Below are 26,257 nucleotides of genomic sequence, written 5' to 3' on the forward strand. Positions count from 1 at the left end.
CACAGAGACGGTCGGGTCACCTCTCAAGACAGCCTTGTGATGGGCCTGGGAGAGGCCACAGCAGCAGTGGACGCCCCCCCCCCTACCAACCCCGCACTCACTCCCACCCTGGGCCTGCCCTCAGGGTCTCAGACAACCCTGAGAGGCCAGCAGAGCACCGGTGGGGACACCGAGGCCAGGAGCTGTTCAAAGATCGGTCACGGTCACGCAGATGACCCAAGGTCACACAGACAGTCCAAGGCCACACAGCTCCATAGCACATCTAGGACTCGAACCCCATTTCCTATAGGCCCAGATGCAATGTTCTCACCACTCACGACACCACCTGACCAGTCCAAGGCCCAACTGTGATGCCAGACCAAGAGGTGCAACACACTCAGAGCTCAGGTACGCTTGACTACAGTGGTTTAGAAATGCGTCCAAGGCTGGCACTCATCCCTCAAGAGACGGGGACGAATCCTCTTCTCTCAATGTGGGCCAGACCTCTCAACTCACTTCCACTGAACAGAACACGACAGAAGCGAGGCAACTGCCAAGGTGAGGTCATCAAAGGCCCCTGGTCACCTCCCTGTGCTCTCCTGGATCACTTGAGCCATGGGGAGGTCAGCTGCCAGGTTGTAAGGACGCCCTAGGTACCTGTAGGGAATCCACATTCAGGGAACTGAGGCCTCCAGCCAACAGCCAAATGAAGCATGAACCATCTCGGCAGCAGCTCCCCCAGCCCCAGAGGAGCCCCAGCCCCAGCAACAGTTCCTTTACACCAGACTCTGGGCCAGAGCCGCCCGGCCGAGCTATTCCCGGATCCCGACACGTTTAGGTTTGGGATAGCTTGTTACGCAGCGTTAGGTAACTGCTACAGTGAGGGCCACCACCACGTCCTCTATTGATCACGACCCTCAGTCTCTATTTCCCTTCCTCTGTGGAAGTTCAACCACCTGCAGATACTCTGTACCTTCTTTACCCACAGAGTCTCCAAATCGGGCCCCTCTGATGCCATCCAAGGCCATTAACCACCTCCCTCCCCTTTCCCGCATTCCTCAGAGAACTGGCCACCACCTTTAAATCCTATCACCTCTAAGGGAAAGGTGTTACTGTGCCCATTTTACAGAAGGGAGACTCCAGGCTTGGGCCCAAGGGCCGACAGATGGTCAACAGCAGGGCTGGGATTACCTGAACACAGCACCTGTGTCCCACGTACATAAAGCTGGTCAGGGCCCAGATCCAGACCCATCCTGGGGCTGCGGCAGGAAGGCCTGGCTCTGCTCCACCCCACAGCCCGCACCGTGTGCTGCCTCCTGACAGAGGAGAGAGGGAGCGGCGAAGTGAGGCAGGCGAAGCCGTCCTGCAACTCCCAGTGACCGGTCCCCGTGGCCCAGGGAGCAGATGTGGAGGTCACTGCCCAGTGGCCATGTGACAGGCTGGCCAGCTGGTGACCCAGGCGGACACGCTGTGACCGCCAGCTGCCAGCGCTGGGCAGGAAGGTACACGGGTGCTCGAACAAGCAGGGAGCAGCCATGGGGCAAATCCCGGAGCAGACCCCAAAATGTCACGGGCCCCTTAAGGCCACGGGTGGGGGTCTTCAGGTGACAGCAGGAGGAGCAGTTTTCTCATTTTTAGCCTTTTTACTTCTGTATGTTCTAGTTTTCCTGTAGCGAACCAGGTTTTTACAAGTGGGGGGCCCACAAAGAGACAGACTTGCCTGCATGAGTTTGGAATTACCAAAAGGGGGATGGGGTCTTCCCCAGACCTGGGCCTCCTGCAGGGCAGATGCGGGAGCCGAGGGAACTGGGGTGCCCCTCCTGGAACCCAAACCCTCACTGACAGCCCCAGCCTTTCCCTGGTGACCAGGGTTCTGGGGGGCAGGTCCACCCTCTGCCCCCTCCTGGACCAGCCGCCACCTGAATGTCACCGTCACACTCCTACTGGCATCCAGTGACACCCCACCCCCCCCTGAGCCTGCTCTCCCCCCTCCTTAAAGCCCGGCACGTGCTGCACAGGCCCCGTGTACAGCGCCCCCAGGCTCCTGGGGCTCCCCCAAAGCGAGCGTCCCTGTTGTGGTGTCACTCGTGGTCTCTGGGGCAGCTTCGGGCCAGGAAAGCTGCTCTGCTGATGTCAGGTCACTTAAAATAGAATTCCAAATGAGCAGCTTCGTTAGGAGAGTCTAAAATTAGCATTCCTCCTCCGCATGTGTGCATCGGGAGGGGAGGGGTGGGGAGGGGAGGGGAGGCAGGGGGCCCGAGGGACCACCGGCAGCTGGGGTGACGGCCCCCTTGCACCTAGGACGTGGAAGGACAAAGGCCAAATTTGGGGGACCCAGAGACCCCGTAAAGGGTCACCTTGGACCTGCTGGGGATCCACACGGCCTCCGGGAGCATACCCCCCACCGTGTGCCTCGCCCCCCAGTCACAGGCTCCGGGTCACTTCAGGGCTGCTCTGCCCCCGGCCCTGCACAGGCAGGTGGGCCCCATACCCCACCGCAGGTGCCACCGTGACCGTGGAAGCCCCAGCGGTGCGTGGAGAGGAGAGGGGGCCTCGGGCAGCCCTGCACCCTCGAGAAGCCCCGCAGGGGTCCCTATCCTCCCCCACGCCCTCATTAGAGAGGTATTTATTAACTTCTGAGCTCCTGGCCATCGACTGAGTTCTTGTCTACATTATCAGCTCATGTAAATTCATTATCCTAACAGCTGGGAATAAGCTCCACAGCACGAAGGCCAATGATGGATGAGGGCCGGGGGCTGGGGCGGCCCTGGGGGCAGGGCCAGAGCTCCCTCTCCGGCAGTACCAGCCGCTGACACACGGGGAGCTCAGGTGGCCTCCTGGCCACCTCATTTGCATCACATGCTGCTGTCCACCTCCTGCCCCCTCGACCCCCCCAGGAGAAAAGAGCTGCCACGGCCAGACACCCAGAGCCGAGAGCCCCTGCCCTGTGCCCGAAGCTGAGGGCAGGAGAGGAAAAGCCACCAGGCTAACAGCACGCACCAAATCTCCAGCCCCCTCCTCCCCCGGATGGTGACGGTCTTTAGAAGCAAGGACTGCCCAGGGAGGCCATCACCCTTCTTGCTCCTTCTACCAAAGTGTGGTGTCCTTAACCAATGCTCTTTCCTCTTCCCTGCCCAGGTTTCTAATATGGCCAGAAGCAGTACAAAGCTTAAACCAAAAAAAAGAAAAAGGCGAAGAAGAAAAATCCAAGTGCAGAGGGGACGAGCCGGGCTGACGGCTGGGCAGACGTGTTCCAGAACCACCTTGTCGCCGGTGCTTCAGAACAGACCCCGATCGACTCCGAACGCTCCGAACAGCTGGACTTAAAAGGGGAGGGGGGAGGCAGGGCCCTAACACTCCATTAAACACGGTCGCAGCGCAGCTCCCCGCTCTGCGTGAGGGTGGAGGGCGTTATTAATCAGCGCGCCTCAGCCCCTCTCCAGCCTCCCGCCGATCCCGTAATTACCGCTGCCTTCACGCCGCTCTTCCGTGTCTCCAGACCTCAGGCCTGCTCCCTCCATGCTCTGTAATTACAAGCTAATAGCGGAGATGAATTTTCTGCTGGCTCCCGGTTCAAGCACCAACCCGCCCCCCTTCCCCTGACAGCCACCCCCCACCCCGGGTAATTACACCCCACGAGGCCGGGCCCAGCAGGGCCTCAGTTTCAGGCCCGCGTGCGCAATCTGGACTTGGATTCTCTAATCACCCCCCTTGGTAATTTTTCATTACCACAGAGAGAAATGTTTGTGAACAAATACAAGTGGCCCCCAGCTCAGGGCCTCCATGCCACCCCCCCCCCCACCAAAGGGGCGATGCTTCTGCAGTCCTAACAAGGCTGGGGTCACCTGAGCAGAGACCCCAGCAGGCGGCGGCGGGGGACACCACGTGATCCCGGGAGCCTGAGCGGCTTCATAATAAATTCATTATTATATTTGCCTTCGGCGTGTTCTGAGCTCACTCGCACGAAGCAATTTTTCTTGGGGATGGGGGTAGGGGCGGCGCCTGGGAGAGTCAGGAAGGCCTCTGGCTCCTGGATGCACACGGGTGGCCTGCTTTAGGCCTTAATGTTCTTTTTCAATGACGGCCACCCTCTCAGGTTGTAGGTTCCTAAGGGGACTGAGGCCTTTTCTTGCCCGGAGTCCCAGAACTGGACGTACTCCCCAAGGCTAAGGCCCCAGTAACCGGCAGACCGAGCCAAAGCCATTTCGTTTTGGCTTTGGGGACGGCTGTAGCAGATGGCCTGGATCCTGACCCGGAACCAGAGGGAAGGACTGAGGCGGGGGTCGGGGGGAGGCCAGCCTGTGTGTCCAGAGACGACCCTGGCCGGGGAGTAAAATGAGTAACAAGGCAGCTCATTTTACGACAAGGCTGCCATCCCCCCCCCGGCGCAGCCCTCTCGGTCAGCAGCGTTTATGAAGTCACTACAGAACAGGGAAGGCAGGAGCTTACGAGCTGCAGAAAGTGTCTGCCAGGACCCCAGTCAATGGGAACGGGAGCCCACCCCTCCCAGAGCCAGCACCACGGCGTGAGCTGTTTGCAAAGCTAACTTCTGGGGTCCCCAGGCAGCCACGGCAGATGGGTTCAGCAACGCCCCGCAGCTGCAGCCAATGGGGGGGTTGGGGCAGGGTGGGGGCCGGGTAACATTTAGGGGTCCCCCCTTGCCTGCGCACTGCCATGTCAGCGACACTGCTTGGGGGGGCTCTCCGGAGGCTGAATCCAGGTCCTGGGGTGAAGAGCGTTCAGGACAGACGCCCACACACGGGAGTCCCTCGGGGCAAGGGTGCCAGGTAACACCGGGAGGTGTAGGTGGGGCTGGGGCCCCCCAAGCTGCTTCACGGGGCGGCGGCTCCTGGGTGGAGAGGAGAGCGAGGGGTTCTCTGCTGCCCGTGGACAGCGATGGGCACGGGGTTGGCGCCCGGAGCAGCCCGCTGACAGAGGCCTCCAAGGACAGCCTAGGGGTTGAGGTTCAAGGCCTCAGACGCTCGGGAGTCCCAGCGGTTCCGGTGGACGCAAAGGACGGAAGTCAGGCAGCAGATGGCAGCAACATTCGAGGGCGATTATTCTAAGCGGCTGCTGCGTCTGGAGCAGCCTGGGACTGGGCAGCGGCCAGGGGGCGGCGGGCGGCCTGGGGTGGGGGGCAGGCAGAAAGCTGGCAGCCCCGGGGAAGCGTACAATTAACACAAAAAAGGCTGAAAGGCCAGGTCAAGGGTGGCGCCCAGGACCCCCGGAGGCGGTCCTTAACAATGGCATCAGCAGTGACAACAACAAGGCCTGGCTTTGCCCAGAGCATCCCAGTGACCCTTCACAGTAACTCCAGGAACAGACCCCAGGCAAACAGGTCACCCGAGGAGCCTCCCACATGGCCCACCCCTACCCCCACTCTACAGACGGGTAAACTGAGGCTGGAAGAGTCATACCCTTGTCTGGGGTTGCGTGCTGAGAGACACTGGGGTGGCAATCCAGTTTTCCTTGCGGCTGTGCCAGCAATTTCCCTTTAAACAAGACGACACTGGAAAGGACCCCCCACCTCCTAGGGGTCACGTGCCATCCTACAGGCCACTGTGAGCGCCCACCTACATGCTGCATCATTTTACAGATGGTACCAGGGAGGGTCAGAAGTGGCACACAGCCAGGGAGTAAGAACAGATCTCACCTTGGGGCCCACCGCACCCCCTGAATCCCACATTCCGGCAGCTCTGGGCTGGAGGGCACACAACCCCAGGAGCGACTCCTTTGTGTGCCCGGGGCCCCCTGAGCTAACCAGGCCACCGCCTTACAAAGGAGCCCTTTGAGTGGAGCCCGGAGGCACGGGGTGCAGGACGCAGGTGGGGGTCAGAGGTCCCAAAGGACAGGAACCCAACGTAGCCAGGAAGCGGCGGCCAAACGCCTCCAAGTTTCCATGCAGCGGCAGGCCAGGGCCAGCAGGTGGGAAACAGGCCAGGAGGGCAGGGGTCGAGGCCAGGGCCTCCTCCCAAAGGGAAGAAACCTGACCGGGAGACCAAACTTTGAGGAGCACCGAGAAGAGGAAGCAGAGGCCACTGCTGAACGGGGCCGGCCCAGCCCCAGGGCCCAGGAATCTAGGTGTTTAGACAGCTCCTGCCCTGCCCCTCAGGTGAGGAGAAAGGATCAGAGAACAGAATAGCATTTGTCCCTTCAAACAAATTATTATTATTATTTTTAATTCTGGGGGGCTGCGTTGGGTCTTTGTTGCTGCACATGGGCTTTCTCTAGTTGTGACGAGCGGGGGCTGCTCTTTGTTGCGGTGCACGGGCTTCTCATGCGGTGGCTCCTCTTGTTGCGGAGCACGGGCTCTAGGCGCGCGGGCTTCAGTAGTTGTGGCGCACGGGCTTAGCTGCTCCCCGACATGTGGGATCTTCCTGGACCAGGGATCAAACCTGTGTCCCCTGCATTGGCAGGCGGATTCTTAACCACTGCGCCACCAGGGAAGTCCTGCCCCTTCAATACTGAGTGGGTGTTGACAAAGCTGTCTGTCTGTGCAGGGCGGGCATCTCCACCTGCACCCCCAAGGCCCAAAGGGCACTTAGTAGGTCCTCAGCCTGCAGAACAGGTATGTCAGTCCCACCTCCACAGTGCACATCCTACCAGATTCACCGTGGAGAAGGGGGGTGCCTGGCCCCCTGCTCAGGCAGACAGGCAACTTCAGAGTCTCACATGGCAGGACCACCAGGAGTTAAGTCAAGGAATTGCATCCTCAGTTGGAAACCAGCCAGAAGATGGGGATCCGGGCCTGGCTCCCCCGAACCCCCCCTGGTGGGGGGTCCTGTCGGGTCCTCATGTGGTCTGAGCCTCAGTTTCCCCATCCGTACCCCGGGGTTGGGGTGGGGGGACTAGACAGCAGGTGGCAGAGGCTAAGTGGGCCGCCTTTCATCCATCAACCTGTTTATTAGGCCTGAAGTCAAGACATGTTTAAATGTGAATCAATGGGGACTTCCCTGGTGGTCCAGTGGGTAACACTCCGTACTCCCAGTGCAGGGGGCCCGGGTTCGATCCCTGGTGGGGGAACTAGATCCCACATGCAGGCCGCAACTAAGAGTCCGCATGCCTCAACAAAGATCCCGTGTGCTGCAACTAAGACCTGGTGCAGCCAAAATAAGTAAATAAATAAAATATTAAAAAATACAAAAAAAAAATACAAATTAAAAAATTAAACATGAATCAATGGATGATATCTTAAAACTGGTTTCAAGTCCAAATGAAGATTTCCCGTTTCCCTTGAAAAAGTAGGAGCCACCAACCATAATCCCGAGCGTGGCGATGGTCCCTTCGTCTGTCCCTAGGCTGCCAACTCGCCAGAGTCCCCGCCACTCCCCTACTGTCGCAGGCTGGTTGGCCCCTCAACGCCACAGGTCTCTCCAGTTTAGGAACTATGTGGGTTTGGGTGATGAACAGGGTCCACAGGAGATTAATAAACGTGCGCGCGGCCGAGATGCTCAGCACGGATGTTGGCTACATCTCCTAGCAGATTCAGCAGCAAGAGGTCAACCCCTCCACCCTCAGCTGCAGGGGTGATGCCGGCACCTGTCAACCGCAGCTGGGTCCCACGTGAATCAAAGCCAGGACCTGCCTCGAGTTATGTTTTTGTGGGGTTTTTTTTGCTTTTGCAAAAGTTCCATTCTCACAATGGTTCCAAGTGACACACCAGACCCCCTGCCCAGAAAAACATATCCACTGAATTCTGCACGTACTTTGACCATGTTCACAGAAGCCCATCTGTAAACCCCACAGGGATGTGTGTGTAGAGGTGGCTGGCACCCATGAACCCGGATTATAGACGCCTAGAGCAAAGAATTCTCTACATATCAAACGCCGATACTAACACCCTCCCCCAATATATTCTACCCAGGCCAAGGGAGTCCAGGGTGTCAAAAGTAAAATACTAAGTTCTTATGGTGTTTCCATGGTCCAAGTTCTAATGGTGTTTCCTCACCTGGGCTCATCTGCCATCTTCAAAGCCCTATGTACCATGCCCAGACATCAGAAGATGCCCCACTGGAAAAAACCAACTACCCTGCAGCCAAACTGGGCTTCAGAACAGGACCACCAGGTAACATTTCGCAAAAGCAGTCACAAGCCACCAGCCATGAGCTCCCTAGTCCCATCCCTGCCACACGCCAGGTCAAGCCAGCCACCTTCCTCTGGCCACAGCCATCGTCCACCAACTGCTGAGCAGCCAACTGCCTAGGCCTAAATAATCCTTCACTTTCTCCAAAGAAACAAACAAAACCCCCTCCACAGCTCCAGCTGGGAACTCCTAAGGTTCCTGCACCCCAGGCAGGATGCCGAGGCCAGAACTGGCTCTCACAGGTACCAGGCTTCACCCCCCAGGACTCTTGGGTCACATGGCGAGGAGCAGTCGGATCTACGCCCGAGACCTGCCGTGGGTGCAACAAAAGCCGTGGGTGCAACAAAAGCCGAGGCTGATCAAAGGGTTCTCCTCCCCTTGTGGGCAGAATGGATGTCCTTGGAGGCCAAGGGCTGAGGGGCGCACAGGGGACCCCAGAATTGAGTAAATAAAGGTCTGGGTTGTACAGGCGGGCAGAAAAGCGAGTCCCTGCAACTCTTTCTGGAGGAATCTGGCAACATCTTTAAAGATGTGTCAAGCCTTCACGCCCAGCCCTCTCCCCTCTGGAAATGTAGCCAACAGATCAGTCCTGAGGTGTGAACACACCCATGGGGGGCTCGCTGCACGTGACACGGACACGGCTGGAAACTGCAGCGTGAAACCCTGAGGCCCGCTGAGCGCCCTGGCTGGGGAAGCCTGGCACGGACACCACACCACACACAGCTCCTCACAAGGAGGAAGGCGACGCAGTCCTGCCTGTTTCAACTTGCAAACCAGCTGTTTGGTTAAAATGCACTCCCTGGGCCCAGGTGACAGGCTCCTGGGACTGGCACCCCTACTAAGGAAGTCCTTCTTAGTCTTATAAGACATGTATTTAGGTGAAAACTGCATCTTGAAAAAAGCTAAGTAGATGTGTTCAGAAAGGAGAAAAGCCTGGCCATCAATCTGATTTATTTATTTTTTTAAATTCATTTTTATTTCTTCTTTTTTTTGGGGGGCTGCGTTGGGTCTTCCTTGCTGTACGCAGGCTTTCTCCAGTTGTGGTGAGCTGGGGCTACTCTTCATTGTGGTGCACGGGCTTCTCATTGCGGTGGCTTCTCTTGTTGCGGAGCATGGGCTCTAGGCGCGTGGGTTTCAGTAATTGTGGCACGCGGGCTCAGTAGTCGTGGCACGCGGGCTCAGTAGTTATAGCTTGCGGGCTCTAGAGTGCAGGCTCGCTAGTTGTGGCGCGTGGGCTTAGTTGCTCCGCGGCACGTGGGATCTTCCCAGACCGGGGCTCGAACCCGTGTCCCCTGCATTGGCAGGCGGGTTCTTATCCACTGCGCCACTAGGGAAGCCCCATCAATCTGATTTAAAACCTACAATCTGGGCTTCCCTGGTGGCGCAGTGGTTGAGAGTCTGCCTGCAAATGCAGGGGACACGGGTTCGAGCCCTGGTCTGGGAAGATCCCACATGCCGCGGAGCGACTGGGCCCGTGAGCTACAACTACTGAGCCTGCGCGTCTGGAGCCTCTGCTCCGCAACAAGAGAGGCCGCGATAGTGAGAGGCCCGCGCATCGCGATGAAGAGTGGCCCCCGCTTGCCGCAACTAGAGAAAGCCCTCGCACAGAAACGAAGACCCAACACAGCCAAAAATAAATAATAAATAAATAATAAAAATTAAAAAAAAAAAAGATTTAAAAAAAAAAAAAAAAAACCTACAATCTCAGCCCACACTTCCACTCCCCTTGGGAGCCCAAGCAGGGGCGACCAGAAATCCTTTTCAAGAGTCCATCGAAACAGGGCCCTGAGAGCCCAGAGGGCAGAGCCACGGGGGCTGACCCTGAGCCTCAGTGTTCTCGTCCTATAAATGGGGGCAACTACCCTTCCCCACTCATGAGGCGGCAGGGGCCGACCACACAGCCCTGCCACCTCTGGGGTGCAGAAGTCCCTCCAACACTGTCATCTGCTGAAGAATTTTAGCTTTACATGTATTCAACTCTGATATCTAGTCTAGCACACCCTCACGTGTTTAAGTCAACAGAGAAAGACCAAATATCTTATGTAAAAAAGTTACAAAAACGCATTCAAAGATAAACGGACACCAGGAATTCAGTAGGACAAATCCGCTCATGTCCCCTGGTTTTCCATTTCACACCTATTACCAGCGGTCTGACGGCACGTAGGCAGGAGCCCCCGCGGAGGCAGAGGAGGGTAGACAGACGAGCTCCCATGGGGCCCCCCGTTTCTCCCAACTAACAGTCAAAGGGGGGTAATCCCTACCCCGCAAGCCAGACCCTCAGGGGAAGATAAGCAGCAGAGAACACAACCCCACCTCACGCGTGTCACACGAAGGCTGCCACCCCTCCCACCCCCCCAAACAGGCTCTGGCTCAGCTCAGGGGGAGAGGAGACCCAGGTTAGCACAAAGGAGGCCTCTGCCCGCCCCTGCTGGCAGGCCTGGCCCTCCTCAGCTTGACACGTGGATTTCCTTCAAGACGGTGTAACCCGACCAAAAGCCTGCCGATCGATTCCTTTTATTGCTGCCTGTGGCCACAGAAGCGCCATCAGAGCGCAGGAAGGGCCGGGCTGGGGAGGGGCCGCCGTTTCACCTCCCTCCTCCCCACCCGGGGTGCAATCCCACCCACTGCCACCAAGGTGGGCGGGGGGGGGGGCAACAAGTTGCTGAGCAAGGGGGGAGTGTGCGGGCACGTGATCAAGACCCTGGGGGTGGGTGAGGCCCCAGAAGAACACGTCTGGCTGCTGCAGCCCCAAGAGGGGAGGGTCCGCAGGGGCTGATTTGGCACCTTGAGCCTCTGGGTCTTGGTCGGAGAAGTGGCCACCGCCCCTCCCCACACCAAACATTGCCAAGGCCAAGGTCTAGGGGAACAGAGCCTTCTAGGCTTCACAAGTTAGAATCACAGGGATCCTAGAGCCACTGAGTTGGGAATGATCTGCGTGCTTCTGACATGCCCTTACACAAGAGCTCTCCGAGTCAGGCGCTGCTCTGAGCGCTTTATAAGAAAGCATTTAACCCCCGACAGCCCAAGGACACGGGTGCCGCTGCCTTTCCCACTTTACGGACGAGAAAACCGAGGCCCGGGAGGAAAGCATGCGAGGTCATGCTGGTTGAGCCAGAGGTGGACGTTAACGTCCTGCCCAGAAACTGACCACCATATCGACAGACACTTGGGGGCTAACCCCAGGCCCCCGAGGCTTTCAGCCCCTCCCCTGCAATGACCCACTGAGGGCAGGCTGCGGCATACGTTACGTCATCTAAACCCTTACCTCTGAAAAAGCCTCTGCAGCTCCATCCTACCGATGGGAAACAGCTGGGGCTACTGATGGCGGTGGGAGGGCTGATGTCCTCATTTGCCCGTGGGATGCCCCCCACCCGGGTCTGGCCACCCCAAAGCCACGGCAACGTGCAACTCCTCACACACGTCGAGTCCTCCAGCTGGAGGAACCGGTTCCAGAATTGGAAGGCTTGGCCAGAGCTTCAGACAGGCACAGAAGCCACCCATCCAAATACAACTCTGCACTTGAAGGCCCCTTTAGGAGAAGGGCTTGCAGCTCACCAGGGGCAGGTAAGGAGTATTACCTTCAGGAGTCGACCCCAGGTTAACACAAAGCCCAGAGCCACCCAGTGACCCAGTGATGGGGTCGTAGGCACTGCTTCTCCACCGCCTCCCCGGCTGGAAGAGGACTACCCAGTCCCACGTATTTCTGGGGCGAACAGGGCAGACTCCAGCTTCCCACGTGGGACCGCAGTTCTCCTTAAGAAGCATGAACCCACCTTCCCCCTAGGAGAGGAATTCCTTGCCCACTCTGCCCCCCGCCCCCGGCAGAAGGCCCTTCTAGCTCAGCTGGGGGTTTATAAAATAAAGATGTGTGGGCCCCACCCCTAGAGTTGGGTCTTAACTGGTCACAGGTCCGGCCTGGGAGTTTTAAGTTCCCCAGGTGAGCCTAAAGTACAGCCAAGAATGAGCACTTGGTCTGGGGGCTTCCTGCTCCCTGCACACCTCCTTCCTCGGTTGAAAGTCACCTCCCAGAGACCCCCCCAAGTCCAACCAGGACCCCACAAAGCCTCAAGTTCAGCCAGATCCCCTCTCTTCCACGGATGCTTGTGAACTCTGGTCCCCCTCCCCCATCAGCAGCCCAGATGGGCTTCTCTCCAGGCCTGGCCTCCGTCCCACCCTCTCCAGAGGCTGCTCTCACTTCCCCAGCTCTGCAGCAGCTTCCGCTCTGAACCAGCGTGGGGAAGGGAGGGGCAGGGGAAGGTGGTCTCAGGGACCCCTGGGATTTGCAGCTGACTGGAGTATTCCAGGCGGAAGAGCAGCCCCAGCAAAGACAGGGACAGGGCAGGGAACATGAACGCCCATGGTTCCATCCTGCTGGGGCAGAGGGGCAAGCGAAGAGGCTGGTGGGGAGAAGAAGCTGCCGAGGCGAGATTAAAAGCCCCCCCGCCGCCCCCCCGCGCGTTTTGGCCTCCAGAGCAGCCCCGGTGGTGTTAGCTGTGTGCATACCTCCCAAGCAGTGCGCACGGGCCAGGTTCTTAGCAGGCGCTCAATAAATTCTCATTGACAGCAACACTCCCAAACGTCACCTCCCGCTTGTGGCCTCAGCCGGGGAGCAAGGCCAGCGTGGGGAAACCACACTCGGTGAGAGAGGAAAGCGAGTGGCCAAGCTGAAATGTCACCCGAAACATGGATCCCTGTAGCTCAGAAAAACAGCTCTGCCGGCAGAAGCGGGGGAGGGGATGGGACGGGACAGGAGGGGGGCCGGGCGGCCTCACGCAGCCCTGTGCTCCTTTGGAGGCTGCCGTGTCGCCCTAACAGAGGTAATTAACGCGCTGCCACCCAACCCCAGCCTGGCGTGGACTTTGAGCAACCCAGGCTGGGAATTCCAAGCCTTCGGATGGGGCCAGGAAAAACCTGCCTTGCTGGCTGACTCCACAAGCCCCTGCGAGTTGCCGGGGCAAGAGCAGAGAGGAGGCAGCCAGGTCTTGCTCACCTGTGTTCTTCTGGGAAAGCAGGAGCCGCGGGCACCCACCCTTCAGGAAGGGGCTCTGAGCCCAGAGGCCCTTCCTCCTTCAGAGAGGGGAGAGGGGAGCGGGGACGCCACCTGCCAAAGGGTCAAGAGCCATTAGAGACTGAGTGGGCTGGGGAGGTGTCTGGCTTGGAGGTGCAGGACCCAGGTCTGCCACAGAGTGGCGCTGTGCGCAGTTTGCTCTGTCTCTTCCAGCCAGAGGCCAGAGATGCTGAACCCAGAGGCAGGCAGTGTCTTCTGCTCTGAAACCCCAAGGCTCTCTCGGATCTGCAGCCCCTGACCTTCCTCCAGATGGGGAAGTTAGGAGGCCAAAGGTCTGCCTGCGGGCACGGTTTGGCAAAGGCCATGGGAGCTCCCAAAGGGGTCCGCTGCTTGCCGTGGGCTCGGGTGCTGGCCCCATGCTCCTCTGGGCCTCAGTGTGCCCACTGTTAGGGCACTGATTCCCAGGCCCAGTCTGCACATTAGAATCACCCGCGGAACTCTGAGAACTCTCCAGGCAGGAGCCACAAACCCAGAGACTGTGGCTTAACTGGGCGGTGGAGGGGGGTGGGGGGGGGGGAGGAGGCTGGCGAGCAGCAGCTGCAGAAAACCCAGCAGGGGGCTCTCTAAACCCTTTTCAACTCCAGCAAGCCAGGATTCGGAAAGCTGTCCCCAACCGCCCAGGGCCTGGCCCCAGAGATATGATGGTGCCTGGAACCCGGACGGGCCTCCCAGCCTCCCCTCCCAAGGCGGGGCTGACCCCGGGTCGCTGGCCTGGCCGCTCACCAGCTCCAGACTCGCACCGCCCACACGGTTCACAGAAAGGAAAATCCGAGTGTCAAAAGCCTGGCTGGCTCCTGCGGCCCCCCCTTCCCTCCTCGCCGCAGTGAGACAAAGTGACAAAGGCCAACCCGGCACCCCCTTTCACCCAGGGGTCAGGACTGTGCTGATAGGGCCCCGTCGTGAAGTATCCTTGTAGCTGTTATCACAGAGCCAGGCCTGCGGAGAGCTTCCGAGTCCCCGGGGCAGGCGGGGCGGCGACTCCCCTGCGAAGCCGGCAGCCGGGATGACACACGGGCTGCCCGTCAGAGCCTGCGCCCTGGGCCCCCGTCACCTGTGGCGTGGCCGGGCTGAGTCAGGCGGTGGCCTGAGCCTCAGGCTCTGGGTGGAGGCAACCCATAAACACGAGCTGAGCAACACTACATGCCCTGAGCTTAAGTAATCCTGAGGGCAGCCCAGAGGCAGCCTGCTCACCTGGGGTCCCCCAACCTTCCCCTGGGAGGGGGGGGTGCCGAATCCCAGGGGAGAGGGCCCAGCCAGCCAACCAGGGGACATCTCAAAGTGCCCCAACGAGACCTTCTGCCCTCCCGTCCCTCTGCCTGGAAATCGGCTTAGGCGGGGAGGTTCCCACCCAGAATCCGCTGGGCCCTTTGTTCCAGCTTTTCACAAAAGCAGCCCTTTTTTTCATCCGGTGGTCCCGCTTTTTGTTTCCAAACCACAGCCTGTGTGGGCCCCAGATAAGGCACTGCAGGGGTTAACAAGGGTTTAATGTATTTTAGACGCACTTCCCAGACAAAGGCCAGTTTACAAAACAAGAACCAAATCGACTCAACTCAGCTGGTATCCACCACCCAGCCGGCGGGCAGGTGCTTTCCCCGCCGCGCACACAGCCCTCCAAACTTAAAGCCGGCGCTCCAGCAAGGGACCCCGGCCCATCACGTGGGGTGTCGCGGCAACACTTCACCCAATCCGGGCGACCCCTTCTCCCCGGGACCTGCGCCTCAGTCTCCACTGCACACTTCGAAGTGGTCCCCTTGTCCCTCCCCCCTTCCTCCCCAGCTCGGGAGGGGGAGCGGGAAGGGGGAGGTGGGAGGGCGAGCCCAACTCCCGCTCCGCCTCCACGAAGGGAATTTAATTAGCCTGCTGGAGAGGCGGGCGGGCGGCCGAGGAGGTGTCTCTGGTGCTGCAATATAATTGAATCGGCTCCACTCGGTCGGGCCACTGGCCGCCCATCAGCGCGGCCGCCGGGCTGGGAGCGGGGAGGCGCATCCAGGCGGAGCAGGAAGGGCCGGGGAGGGGAAAAAGGACAGGGCGAGTGGGGGGCGGCGGATGCAATCACCTCCCACCTCCGAGGCTGGGGCAGCCATCTTCAGCAGGGGGGAGGGGCAGGGGAACGGCTCCAACAAGCGGGGGGAGCGGAGAGGGAGGAAAGAAGCGCCGGAGCCCGGGGCGCGCCCTTGGGAAGCAGGGCGTGGGGGTCGGAGACCCCGGAGGCTGCAGTCCCGCCCTCCCGGCGGTCTCCCTAGCTCCGAGGGAAGGGGGAGGGGAGAAAGACAAAAAACCAAAACGTGCGGCCCCGGCGGGCAAGCGCCCCCCCGCCAGCCGCCGCCAACACCTGCCGCGGGGGCGTACCGCCGCCCCCCCTCGCTCCCTCCCCCGCCGCCACAAAGTTTTCACTCCGGAGCCGGAGTGTAGACAGCTCACCGAGAGCCCCCCAGCTCCCTTGCTCCCCACTCGCCGCACGTTCTAAGCGCCCCTCGCCGAACGCAGCCACCGAGCCCGAGCCCCGCGGCGGCCCGAGCCCCCGCCTGGAGCCCGGACGCCCAGGCTACGACTCGCCGCGGGCGGGGGGACCTTTGGTCGCATGCCCGCCCGCCTGGCTCTTATCGCCGTTCACACTCCGGGGGAAGTTGCCCCGGAGCCGTTGGCTGCCGCCCCGGCGGAACCCGCGAACTTGGAGAGGGGGGCGAGCGCGGAGACCGCCCCCCACCCCGCGCCGGCGCGGCGCGCTCACCTTTCATGCCAGGGCCCCGCAGCTCCGCCTCGCCTGACACATGCTGGAGCTACCGTCGCCCAGTGTTTGTCTAAACTGCTTATCTCACCCGGGGCTGCTCGGCGGCGGCGGCGGCAGCTCGGGCCCGCTGGGGAGGTGGAGCTTCCGGGGCCCCGGCCAAGAAACACCTGCTGCTGTCGCCGCCGCCGAGGACACACCCAAGCGCAACGCCGCCCACTCCCGGGCCACTGGCTCGCTCCCGGCTCCATGACCTCAGCCAGCGGGAGGTGTCGGGTTTCAGCCGCAAACACACACGCGCGCGCGCACCGACGAGCGCCCGGGTACACCCGCGCGGGCACACGCCCCTCCCCAGCCAGGCCGGCCAGGTGAGCCGAGGACACTAGGAGATAGGGGAAGTGCCACCCTCAGGCTCCCGGGGGCCCCTGGCTCGACTGCTCAGAGGTCCCAGATACACTGGTGTCCGAGACTAGGCACTTGCTTCCAAAAGTAGGGAACAGTCACTTAAGAACACGCCCGCCAAGCGAGCAGCGCCCCTGCGTCTCACGACCGCTTCCCCGGCGCCTAGAACAGTGTCTGGCACAAAGCAGGCCCAACAAGGAGTGAACGAATAAACTCACGTGTTCTAGAGGCCTTTTGGAGGAAAACTTTCTCGGAGCCGGTGTCTGTGTTGGGGTAGGGGAGGGAGATACAAGGTCGGCTCTGTGCGTTTATCTTCCCCAAACCCCTCTTTCGGCCGCACCTCGAAAAGGTTGAATATTAAGAACTAGGGCCTATGTTCCTTCCTCCCCAAATTCTAGAAACTCCGCCTTCCCGTTTCCTTTGAAAGAACTTTTGGGAAGCCCACAGCGCGGGGGGCAGGGGGTAGTTCTTTAAAGAACCCACGTCCCAGCGGCTGGAGAGCCCACGGAGGCGCCGCTCCGCCCGGGGGGTCATTAAGTAGCTGGGGTTGCGGTCAGAGGCGAGGCCGCCCGCCTCCAGAAACTGGCACGACCCCCTGGGCCTCCGGCCCCAGAGCAGCGCCTCCCCATTCCTGGCACCCACCCCCCCCCCCACCTCACCCAGGCACTTGACAGACTGGAATGACTCAGGGAGCGTCCTGAAATTCCTGGGCACCCACAAGCGGCACGGCGAAGAATGGCGGGCCCCAGCCTTCCCCCAACGCCGGGCTCCGCCCCGCCCCCACCGGCGGCGGGCACAGACGACCAGCCTCGAGCCCACCCCCAGCGCGGCCCGCGTCTCCCGGAAGCGCTGAGTTAATGGGCGCAGGCCTCGCCCGACGCCCCTGGCCCTGGCGCATTCCGGCGCCCCGGGCTCCGACCCCGCGCGTCCGAAGCTCACAACGTTGCTCGGATGGCCCGGGGTCTCTCCCCGTACATCCTCTTTTGAAAATCCTCTACAGCTTTCATACTTTTGAGCCCGGAGGCAAACCAGTACCCACTCCCCGGCTCCCCCGCCCCAAGCGGCCGCCCTTGCGCCCCGCTGCGGGTTTCAACTTTCGGCCGCCGGTGCCAGCCCGCGCTCCTGCCAGCCCCAAACCTGCCCCGGGACATGCCCGCGCCGCGCTTGGCAGGCGCGCACGCAGCCGTCCCCGCGGGCCCAGCCTCCCCCGCCTTCCCTCCTCCCTCTCTCTCCCTCTCTCCCTCCCTCCCCGCGCCAGTCCGGATTGCGACGGGAGGGAGCGCTGGGCGCCTGCCACCCCCCATCCATCTGTTCCCGATGACGCTGGCGGGCCTGGAGCAGTCGGAGCCCGCGCCAGCGGGGAGCAGAACCCGCCTGTGTGCCCGCTGGGGGGCTAGGGGTAGGGCCCGGACGGGAGCCGCCAAGCTACCTACTCCCCTGCTCCACCTTCCACCGAGCGCACGCGGATCGGCCCCTCGCCTTGCACAAGGCTCCTGGCCGACCACAAACGAAAAAGGAAACGGACCTGCGAGGCCGAGCCGGGGGCCGTTACTGGCTTCTACCTGTGGGCGCCGGCCGGCCCTGGCACCTCGTGGGAGGGGCGCTTTCGCTTCACCACCCGCCTCGCTCCGGGCGGCGCCTCCCTCCTGCGGGCCTAGGCCTCCGCCCGACGACGCTTTAATTTACGCACCACACGGTGTCTCCGTAGCGCGGCCTCCGGTAATTGAGCCTCAGCAATGGCCGGCAGATTCACCGCGGCCAGGGCGCGCAGGAGGGGGTGCCTCCATCCACGCCTGGAGTGTCGGGGAGGGGGAGGGAGGAGTTAGAGAATTCAACAACGGGCCTAGGGCCTGAAAAACAAAATTAAAAACCTCTGGGGGCGGTTCCCTTTCCCACCTGGATTACAGGCTGCGGGGGGAGGGGAGTAACTTACAAATGAAACTACTCGCACCTGGACCGGAGTCTCCTCCCAGCCATGTCCAGGTCCCGACACCCAGGCCCCACCTCCCAGTCTCTCTCACCGGGACGAGGTGCTCGAGCTTATTTCCCTTCATTCCTGGGGAGGCCCTCGTGGTGGTGGTGGTGGTGGTGGTGGTTTGCGGGGGGTGGGGGGTGGTGTCAAGTTCTTCCACCTGTTTGAGAAGGACCACGATGGCCAAACATGAAATTTTGTGGGGTGGCCACTGGGTTCATCATGTGGCTAGTTTTTAGAGTTGGCAGATCCCTCCCCTGTAGACATCTGGTTCCACTGCGTTGCGAGAGGGGTAGCCTGATCTCCGCTTCACAGATGAGGAAGTCGAGGCCAGAGTTGCTCAAGGTCACGTGCACGCTGGTGCAATGGGAGCTGTGCTGGGAGCTGCTCACACCTGCAGTCTCCCTTTCCAAGAACAGCCCGCGGAGGCTGCGGGGAGCTGCAGGGATCCCCAGCGACCGCCGGGGGGCAGCAGCGAGCTGGCCTGCGCGCCCTGGCCAGAAAATGCTGGCGGCCACCAGGAGGGCTGGCACAGCGGAGATGGATGACACTCACTGTCAGCGCGCCTGGCCCGAGGAAATTAGTAATCCGGGAGCACGGCCTCTGAGTTTAAGGGTGGGAATTGCTCTCCTGCAGCCTGCGCGCTCCCCGCTAACGAGGTTTGTAGCTTGACTCTTAATTTCTCGCCACTCTGGGCTCAGGCTGGCCGCCCTCCGTTTCCCTCCGGGGCCGTTTCTTCCCCTCCTGGTGGCAGCTCCCACCCCGCAGCCATTCCCAGCCCTCCCTGGGCAAAGCGCTCCTTCTCCGCACCTCCTCTCCCTCATTCCCATATGCCTGGAAACCGGGCAGAAAAAGAAGGTTCAGGGTAAAAGCACAAGTTTTACCCAAGGCCAGGGTCAGTCCTAAGGTGGGACGTATGGGGACGCTTTCCAGAGTGGGGACACCTACCCTGACGACCCTCCTCACCAGGGTCCTGCCTCCTTTTTGCCAGGGGCAACGGGATGCTTGATGGGTGCCTGCCCGCGCCCCCAGACTCGGGTCAATCTGAACCGTGCTTCCTGGAGCAGGAAGCAGAAATCAAAAAGCCCTCAGTTAAGGAAAAGCCCCAGGAGCCCCGTAAACTTACCCCCTGAGGCAATTGACAAGGGATCTCTGCCACAAAGAAAGGCATGCCTCTAACCAACATGGTGGGCATTTAGTCACTCAACAAACACACCAGCCTTCCAGATACAGAACTGGAAATGCCAGGCCCCGGGGGGGTGGGGGGTAGGTGCTGACAGGAGGGGCACTTCAAGGCAGCAAGGAACTGGAAAGACAGGAGAGCGGGTTGGCAACTTACCCATCACCAACCACTACCACTACCTGGGCACCTACTAGTCAGGTGAGGTTCCCTGGATTGGAGGCACCACCTGCAACTGTCCCCCACCGAGTCCCAGCACAGATCCAGCCCCCGGCCTGTGAGGGGCCCTGGATACCAGGGAAGGGAATCCTGCATCCCGCTCTTTATCATCTTGCGTCCTTTGGGATCGGCAGGACTCAGGCTAACTGTGTCGTCCACCCGAACCAGGTGTTCTAGCACATAAGGGCTGTACGTCACTGTCATCATTCCATCACCCCAGCCACCCCATTCAGCATCTGATTGGCAAACAAGCGTCAGGGACCTGGACGTCAGTGTGGGTGTGAAGGGAGGTTCATTTCTGCCATTTACCAAACACCTAACACGTGCCAAAGCTGCTCAACACCTGTCATTTAATCCCCTCCGGCCCTGCAAGGCGGCCTCCTGACCTCCATCACAAAGCCTGGTGAGGAGACCAGAGAAGGTTAATTAACTTGCCTAGGGCACACACACATTCGATCCAAGCCTGATCCAGACCCTGGTTGTCCTATACCCAGCAGCATTTCTCCGTAGCTACCTGCTGTAGATATATCAGGGCCAGGCGGGGGGGTGGGGGGGTGGGGTGCGTCGCAGCATCTGCATCTGGCCGTCCTGGTGTCCGAAAATCAGTCTCCCTTCCAGGAGGGTTGGGGGACCCACCACCCAGAGCCCCGAGATTTGCTCAGTCCCTCTGCATGAGTGATCCACTCACCCCAAGGCTACCAGCGCAGAGGGTACCACCAGACGCCTCAAGGGCTGAGAAACAGGGGGCCTGCCCAGCCCCTCCTGCCCTGCCCTGCCGCCAAACCTCCATCGCTTACACTCCGAAGTCCCCTTTCTCTCTCCAGCCAGCTATCACTGGCCCAGAAATCCTCTCCATTCTTCAAAGCCCGGCTTAAATCTTATCTCTTCCAAGGAGGTTTTTCCCATCCCCGCCTCTGGAATTCATCTCTCCAGACACCGCGTCCCACTCTTAGATGCCGATCGCACAGGGCAGCGGTCGTGGATAATGGGGTGGAGGGGGAGGGTGTGTGAAATACAGATTCCCAGGCCACCCCACGGAGCTATGGTCTGGGGTCAGGGTCAGGAAGGAGCACGCTTAGCAAGAGCTCGGGGCAGGACTGGGGGTGTCTGGGCCTCCCCAGTGATTGCTGGAGCCCCAGGCTCCCCTCCCCACACACCCCGAGAGACAGTGGGTACCCAGAGGGGAAGGGACTCTCGTCTCAAAGCGGTGACACAGCCCCAGCCTCTGCACGTTCACATCTCACGCAGACCCGCAGGAAGGATAAAGGGAAGGAAAACCATGGCAGCCCTGTCCCCTTCCCCCTCTGCCCCCCACTGCCCTGCCAGGGAGGAGCCAGGCTCCCCAAGGACACGGGGGCACATCCAGGCCTGGCCTGGGAAGCCCCCACCGACTCGCCGTCTCAGCCGGCTGTCCAGGAGCCAAGGTCACCCCCAGGGAACACGGGCCCAGACGACCCCGGTGGACGAGGTGGCAGGAGTTGGCCTCGTAACCCAGGGCTGCCCCAACACTTCCTGCCCTTTCAGTGCCGGCCTCCAAGCTGCACCCCCCTCACAGCTGCACTCCTTCACAATCAGTTAACAGCTGTTTTGCATAGATTTTCAATTCTAATTGCCGCGCTTTGTGAGCCGCCGAGCCCCGGTGAATGGGAAAGCCGCAGCGCGGCTAGAAAGCAGGCGGGGAGGGGGGACACTCCAGAGGGACTCAAAGGAAGCCAGTGTGCGCGCCAGGCTGGCTGCTTTTATTTTTATTTTTTAATAGAAGAATACCCACTAACTGCCCCCGCTCCAGCTCCTGCCTCTTCTCCTGGAGCCCAGAATCTGAAGGGTGCCCCCCACCCAACCTTGGGAGGGATGCCCACTCCCCTCCCCCCGCCCCTCTCCCCTCTGACCCCCCCCCCCACAGTACCCCGGGGGGCAGCTTCCAGCTCCAGAGCTGCTCAGGAGCCAGCGCTCCCCTCCCCCTCGCCCCCCAGGCTCTCCAGTACCCAGCTTTGGGAAGCTAATTGGACAATAAAGTTGAGCAGCGAGGAAACGCGCTCTCTGGAGACAGCTGGCATCTATAAAAGAGAAATATTTGCATTTAAAACCTTTAAACTTTATAGGGCAGGCCAGGCCAAGGCAGGGAGAGGGTGGATGGAAGGGGGTGCTCGGACTCTCGGGCGGGCAGCGGCTGTGGGGGGAGACCTTACGGGCTAATGGGGGTCCACGGAGGCCCTGAGGCTGGTAGTTCGGAACTTCTCTGCCACCAGCGACTCCCCGCCCCCTTCCAACGCCACTGCTACTTCCTGCAAGATACCAGCCGTCCACGCAGGCCTGGGTGGCCTTGCCACGGGTCAAGCACAAACCCTCCTAGCTCACTGCCCACCTGGGAGCCCAGGCATTCCGTGGGAGTCCTGAGGCCTTTCCAGGCCAAGCACGCGGGGCTGGGGTCTACACCCTCCTGGTGGGCCTGCCTTGGCCGCTGCCCATCCCCCAGCCACCTCCGCAGAGCTTCAGGCTACTCTCCCCAAGCGGTTCCTCCCCCGGGCCCGCTGGCTGAGTCGTCGCGGGGAAGTGGCCCCCAGGCTGCAGCTTCCAGCAAGAAAACAGTCTGCAGGAAGGCCCAGCGCTTCCCCACGCCGTGTGCACACCCTAAATGTACAGCAGTGGGAGCACGCTTGACCCTGTCTGTACTCAGAGCCCCCTAGGGCAGTGCCACCCCATTGCCCGGATGGAGAAATGGGGGCTGGCAGGGTCCCTCCCCCTCCAGGCTGCTGTCTGGGGTTGGGGGGCCGGGTTTTCATTTCTTCGCATGCCTAGTTCCCACTTTTCATATTTGAGAGAAACCTGGCCGCGTTTTCCTACTGTCAACATTTGTGATGTAAAGCCGGGAGAGAATATGTTCCTGAGTGGTTTTATTTTAGCAGGCTTTTATGAGCTCTCAGCTCCGCAGCCCGTCTACCTGGCAGGCCTGCAATGAGGGGGCGTGCAGTGTAGACTCCCAGGCTCTGCTTTCCAGGGCAGGAGCAGAAACTTCCAGGGTGTAGGGGGGCGGCAGAGAATGTGGCCGAAATCAACGGCACGTGAGTAATTTTCAACAATGTCAATTAAGCAAAAACCACACCAGAAACATCCCCTGTGCCCTGGAGCATAGTGTCCTCACGACTTCTGTTCTCATCAGGAAAACACTTCAGTCCCAGCAGTGCCCGCTCAGCTCTTGGGCCACGTCCTGGCTTGGCGTTCAAGGCCCCGAGCAGCTATGAAACTGTCCTTCGGCTTCACCACACTCTACCTCCAGCCACGGAACCCCCATACCCTCACAGCTGATCTTTTTCACCATCTCTTCCTAAACACAACTTCTAATCATCTTGGTAGGAACCTCATTCCAGGATCATCCAAAAAACAAATTTCAAAACATGGCTTCTGGGAATTCCCTGGCGGTCTAGCGGTTAGGGCCCCGCGCTTCCACTGCAGGGGCACAGGTTCGGAGAACTAAGACCCCAGAAGCAGCAGAGCTCGGCCAGAGACAAAACAAAACAAAACATGGCTTCTGAGAGCGCCCACTGGCACGTGGGAGGGAGGTGAGAGGGGAGGGGAGAGGGTCAAAGGACAGACACCTGGGCTGAGCCCGAGTGACGGCCACCTGGCCGGGCAAACAGCCACCTGGGTCACTGTGCACCACTTTTGCCAGCTGTTGACATGCAAGCGACACAACCCCTTCCCCAGCTTTAAAGTGAGGATTAAACACGATAATAAGCTAGAAAGAGCCTTGCGTGGTACCTGGAACACAGCTGGAGCGCCACAGAATGACTTACATTTGGTGTGAGGAGGAAGTGGATGAGAAGGAGACAGCAAATAGAGTTTCACAAGGAAGCAGACGGGCGGGCAGGGAGGCCACGTCGGCACTGGGGGGCATCAGGGCCTGCGACGGGGTCTGGGACCAGGCAGCGTTGGGCTGGCCTGCTCTCTCGAAAGGCCTGGCCTTTGGGCACAGCCCTGTGCTGGCTTCAGGGTCAGTACTACTGGCTGGTCACCTGCAGGGTCTGTGTAGCCAGATGGATGGGAGGAGAGCCGGAGAGAAGGGTGGGACCCAGTGGGCCCCCAAAGGTTCTTGGCTTTGTCATTTTTTTAAATGTCGACAATACCCAGTCCTGACTTCCTTCTCAGAGATGTGTCCTCAAAATTATCCAGCCAACCCAAGTGTCCTCCCACGGATGACTGATAAACAAGTGTGTGGTCTGTCCATATGGTGGATTATTATTCAGCCATAAAAAGGAGTGAAGTCTTGATATTGACTCCAATGTGGATGAACAGTGAGACTTGAAAACATACACACAAAACCTTGGACATGAATGTTCGTGGCAGCATATTCATAATGGCCAGAAAATGGAAACAACCTAAACGTCCATCGACTGACAAGGGATTTTAAAAACCTGCGGTCTATCCACACAATGGAATATTATTCAACCATGAAAAGGAAGCAGGTACTGATCATGTGACAGCAAGGATGAGCCTTGCAAACAGTAGGCTGAGTGAAAGAAGCCAGACACAGATAGCCAGACTCAATCAGTGCGTGAGTTCATAGGGACAGAGAGAGAACATGAGTGGTTGCCAGGGGCGGGGGGAGTGACTGCTGACAGATACAGGCCTTCCTTTTGGGGTAAAAAAAAAACTGTCAGGCTTCCCTGGTGGCGCAGTGGTTGAGAATCTGCCTGCCAATGCAGGGGACACGGGTTCGAGCCCTGGTCTGGGAAGATCCCACATGCCGCGGAGCAACTAGGCCCGTGAGCCACAATTGCTGAGCCTGCGCGTCTGGAGCCTGTGCTCCGCAACAAGAGAGGCCGCGACAGTGAGAGGCCCGCACACCGCGATGAAGAGTGGCCCCCGCTTGCCGCAACTGGAGAAAGCCCTCGCACAGAAACGAAGACCCAACACAGCCATAAATAAGTAAATAAATAAATCAAAGAAAAAAAACTGTCTCGCGACAAGGTAGAGGTAGTGGTTGCACAGCTTCGCGAATGAATTAAATACCACTGAATTTGTTCACGTTAAAACGGTTAATCTTACATTGTGTAAATCTTATCTCAATTCAAAAAAAAAAAAAGATCCAATGTGAAGCCCCCCCCCCCCCCCGCTTGACGTTGGGAGAGGCAAGGCCTGCAGTTTCTGGAGAAGCCACCACGCAGATGCCCCCTGAGGACCAGCATCCCCTGGAAACTCCCTTTCACGCTGTTCTGTTCGCGACTCTCAGGCAATACGAGGGAAACCCGTCAGGTTCAAGCGTTTCTGTTCCCAGGGCGTTTTTCCATGCTCGGCGCCGACCCTCACACACACACACACACAGGACACACGCGGCACTGTCTCTCTACAGGCGGGACCTTTGCGCCCTCAAGGTGGGGGGTTTGCAGTGTCCTTCCCCCATCTGTGTTTTTTTTGTCCCCATCAACAGTTCTCCGGCCCTGCTGAGCGCTGAGCAGCTGGAGGTGAGGACACCGAAAGGCACACACCTGTCCCCGGCTCCCGCCACCTGGCCACTGGGCTGGAAAGCGGCCAGTGGTGACCTGGGCAGGCCTGGGGGACAGGGAGGGAGCTGGGGGTGGGTGGCAGCTCCCCACCAGGGAAGCTAAGCCCGCCAGAGATCACTGGTGACAGGGGAGTCCCCGATCCTGGACCCCTGACCGGAAGCCAGAGTGGGCCCTCAGCGGCGGGGAGGCCAGAGCGCTCGGGAGGCCCCTCACACCCACGCTGGCAGCAGGCACACTTCCTCCTTCCGAGCCTAGACACCCAGCGGATGCAGAAATCTGGGTGGTTCCCTCATCAGCTTCTCAGGAACAACCCTTCTTTGTAAAAATTAACCACCTGTCCTCCACCAGGTGAGGGGCTTTCCTTTCTTTCTGGTCTGCCAGCTCAGAGAATAGGGCACCTGGACTCCCAGCCAGGTGGCCACACAGGCCACAGCCCCAGGGGAGCCCTGGGGCAGCAAGTCACCACGAGGTCCGGGCCAATCTGGGTGGGACAGGGCTCAGGGTGAAGCTACAGGACCCTGCCCAGCAGCAGGAGAAGGATATGTTCTAGAACCCAGTCTGCCGAACCTGCGGGGTCGCTACCGACACCCACACCAACTTGAAGGGATCCTCAGAAATTTATTTCAGGGGCTGCCCTGGTGGCGCAGTGGTTAAGAATCCACCTGCCAATGCAGGGGACACGGGTTCGAGCCCTGGTCCGGGAAGATCCCACATGCCGCGGAGCAACTAAGCCTGTGCGCCACAACTACTGAGCCTGCGCTCTAGAGCCCGCGAGCCACAACTACTGAAGCCCACACGCTGCAACTAATGAAGCCTATGCACCTAGAGCCCGTGCTCCACAACGAGAGAAGCCACCACAATGAGAAGCCTGCGCACTGCGATGAAGAGTAGCCCCCGCTCGCCGCAACTAGAGAAAGCCCGCGCACAGCAACGAAGACCCAACGCAGCCAAAAAAAAAAAAAAAAAAAAAAGGAAAGAAACTTATTTCAGGGTCTCCATTCCCCAACTTTCCTTGCACGTTTAAAAGCTTTCAAAGTTCTTTACATTCGAATCACCCTGGAAAACCGACATCTGTACAGGCCTGAGGATTTGCACACATGCGTGCAGGGTGCTTCCCCCACC

At 59.9% G+C, this 26,257-nt stretch overlaps 1 protein-coding gene across 11 annotated transcripts in view; it reads right to left on the reverse strand.

Annotated features, from left to right (window-relative positions):
• GSE1 (Gse1 coiled-coil protein) overlaps positions 1 to 26,257 on the reverse strand; it is a 422,062-nt gene that overhangs the window by 40,895 nt on the left and 354,910 nt on the right. Inside the window, exon 1 of one of the 11 annotated variants that reach the window (XM_057534569.1) lies at positions 16,479 to 16,630. The exons of 8 other annotated variants lie outside the window; for them this stretch is intronic. Coding sequence is in view for 2 of the 3 variants with exons in the window: in XM_057534568.1 (XP_057390551.1) it covers positions 15,862 to 15,868 (7 nt within the window). In the remaining variant the exon portion in view is untranslated. Of the gene's footprint in view, positions 1 to 15,861; positions 16,010 to 16,478; positions 16,631 to 26,257 lie in introns of those variants that run through there. 2 more of the 11 variants (XM_057534568.1, XM_057534573.1) reach the window with 2 other exon arrangements.

Source organism: Balaenoptera acutorostrata, chromosome 19 (assembly GCF_949987535.1).
Source record: "Balaenoptera acutorostrata chromosome 19, mBalAcu1.1, whole genome shotgun sequence".
Taxonomy (NCBI): Eukaryota; Metazoa; Chordata; class Mammalia; order Artiodactyla; family Balaenopteridae; genus Balaenoptera; species Balaenoptera acutorostrata.